The sequence below is a fragment of the Myotis davidii genome, unplaced genomic scaffold (assembly GCF_000327345.1).
Source record: "Myotis davidii unplaced genomic scaffold, ASM32734v1 scaffold86, whole genome shotgun sequence".
NCBI lineage: Eukaryota > Metazoa > Chordata > Mammalia > Chiroptera > Vespertilionidae > Myotis > Myotis davidii.
In genome coordinates, this window is record NW_006298058.1 from 2,582,315 (window position 1) to 2,585,391 (window position 3,077).

The 3,077-nt window shown below is 39.2% G+C and overlaps 1 protein-coding gene across 1 annotated transcript in view; it reads left to right on the forward strand.

Moving 5' to 3' along the window:
- The window catches only part of MYO3A (myosin IIIA), a 212,238-nt gene that overhangs the window by 40,733 nt on the left and 168,428 nt on the right, over positions 1-3,077 (forward strand). Inside the window, exon 5 of the mRNA XM_006773822.2 lies at positions 1,313-1,389. Coding sequence (XP_006773885.1) covers positions 1,313-1,389 — 77 coding nt within the window. The remainder of the gene's footprint in view (positions 1-1,312; positions 1,390-3,077) is intronic.

Genomic DNA, 3,077 nt, shown 5'->3' on the forward strand with positions numbered 1-3,077 from the left:
ATGCCGTGACCCTTTAATACAGTTCCTCATGTTGTGGTGACCCCCAATTTCATTGTTACAAATTGAACATAATTAAAGCATAGTGATTAATCACAAAAACAACATGTGTTTTCTGATGGTCTTAGGCGACCCCTGTGAAAGGGTCGTTCGACTCCCAAAGGGGTCGCGACCCACAGGCTGGGAGCTGCTGCCTTAAAGGAATCCAATGTTAACTTTCTATTAGTGCCTTTGTTCTATTTGGCTTGTCCCTGGAAAGATAAGCATCCAGAGCCTAAAACAAATGTGACGCCCGGGAGGTACTTTCCAAACCAGGGAAACCAGGGAGTGGAAGGAAGCCCAGGATTTGGATCTAACCCATCAAGTCCAGCGGAGGTCAAGGGAGGCAGCACTGAACAGTCAGAAGCAAGTAACCGGGCCCTGTGTGAAGAGCAGGAGTGCTTGCTGTTAGTATCACTCTCCTCTGATATTAAAATGCGAGGAGAGAGGCTTCCCTCCTAATTTTCTTAAGGGTCAGTTATGATTATGTCTAACCGGTTGGAGGGAATGGGATGACATGATTGAAATATTTGGTTGTACCTCTTCATTGTAGTCCTTTGGTTATATTCTCTCTCAAAGAAAAGAACAGATTCTACTAATGGTGCTGGTTTAAATAGATGCTGTTAATTTGAAACTTCCAGTCACCCCCTAGTTAGTGGTCGGCAAACTGGGGCTCGCGAGCCACATGCGGCTCTTTGACCCCTTAAGTGTGGCTCTTCCACAAAATACCACGTGCGGGTGCGCACGTACTGTGTGATTGAAACTTTGTGGCCCATGCGCAGAAGTCATTATGTTGTGGAAGAGCCACACTCAAGGGGCCAAAGAGCCGCATGTGGCTCATGAGCCGCATTTTGCCAACCACTGCCCTAGGTGAATGCCACCATAAAATATTTTCAGATTCACCAGAAATTGATAGTGGACAGAGGGAGGGAGAGGGTAGGAAGCATACCATTTAAATAACAATTACATGCCAAAATAGACATAGAAGTTAGTATGATCAAAAGCAGATTAAAAGTCAGCATGGAGGACCTAAAACTTGAAATGATGCATTTGTTTGGATACATATGTTTGGATATGAGAAATGAAAAACAGGGGACCATTCTGTATTTTGGCTGTGCAAAAATCCGGACTTGGGAAACTTTAATGTAAAGTTCAAGTCCAGTGGCAGCTTAAGGGAACAGAATTTTAATATTACTTTGTAAGAAAATTTACTGCAATTAGAATCTGTTTGCATGAAGCATTAATACAAGAAGTAAGTCTTGTCTCTTCCTTCCAGGTGTGTCTGCACAGCTCACCAGCACCTGGCACCGCCGGAACACGTCCGTAGGAACACCGTTTTGGATGGCTCCTGAGGTCAGATAGAGTTTTGCGAGAGACAGATGTCGTATTTGATCCTTTCTGACTTGCCTTTTCATGAGTACTCTCTCTCCATGTGTGTTTTGGAATAACTCTAGATTCTTTATTGTGGGGAGCCGCAACAGCAGTGGTTCTCAACGTTCCTAATGCCGCGACCCTTTAATACAGTCCCTCATGTTGTGGTGACCCCCAATTTCATTGTTACAAATTGAACATAATTAAAGCATAGTGATTAATCACAAAAACAATATGTAATTATATATGTGTTTTCCGATGGTCTTAGACGACCCCTGTGAAAGGGTCGTTCAACCCCCAAAGGGGTCGCGACCCACAGGTTGAGAACCGCTGCTCTAGAAGAAAAAGTTGTGTTGCTTTTCGGTGAGGTTTTTGCATGTGTGAGGAGGAACATGGGAGGTGCTCAGTAAATGGGCTGTGAAGGCATATATGAGCAGACGAAGCATTGAGTGAATGAGTGAGTCAGAGGAGAGAAGGAGAAATTGCTTGGAGCCTTACTTTTTCATTAAATTTACTTTTCATTGTTTAGCATGTTTCTATATAAATGATGCTTGGATTCTGTTCTTAAATTATAACAGAAATATAGCCTTATTGAAATCAGATTCAGGTCTGTTAATCTATACAACAGATTTCCATATGGAGTCACTCTGCTTAGGGCCTGTGTTCAGCTTTGGTAGATTCTTTTCGTTATTAGGGTTGGGAAGTTGTAGAAAACGGCCGAAATAGTTCAGGAAGAGTATTCTAGAGTCACATCTTCTCTCCACAGTCACTGTTAATGCCGGGTCTTTTTAATTATGTTTATCAGAAAACATCACTCTCTCTGCACCCTTTGGGAAAAGTTCTGATATTTACCTACAATTTCCTAAGGAGTGAAGGGAGGAGAAGTAATTCAAACACTACATTAATATAGCAAAATCTTAGAATTAAATTTGTTTGAGGATTAAATCCTGCTGTGCTTTTTCTATTTGGATACTAATTCAATTATTACTTGCAAAAAAGTTAAATTGTAAAAATAATAGTAAAATATGAGGAAAGGATAAATTATCTTAAGAAACTTATTTTTTCATCTTCAGAAACTTTTAAAGACTCCAGTGGATTAAAAAACTTTGTAGCAGTGAGTACATCTTAGAATAAAAATAAAAAGTATAGTCATATAAGCAAAAACAAAATAAATAAGAAAATCTCAAATGAAAGTTTTTTTAGAGTTTGTCCTGATATATTGCTAGTTTTAGCAGCTTATGAAAAAATTTTAAAACTGAGAAATTAATAAAATATAGCTATAATACCTAGCATTGCATTTTATTCACATATTTAATTATTAATATAATAAATACTATAAGATATAATCATTATATTATCATAATTAATATTAAATAACTGATGATCTAGCTTTATATTTTTTAGTGTTAATTTATAGTAACAAAGCCATTATTATATGTGTAAGTTTTTCACTCAGTAAAAAACAATTTGTCCCTAACCGGTTTGGCTCAGTGGATAGAGCGTCAGCCTGCAGACTCAAGGGTCCCAGGTTCGATTCCGGTCAAGGGCATGTACCTTTGTTGCAGGCACATACCCAGTAGGGAGTGTGCAGGAGGCAGCTGATCGATGTTTCTCTCTCATCGATGTTTCTAACTCTCTATCCCTCTCCCTTCCTCTCTGTAAAAAATCAA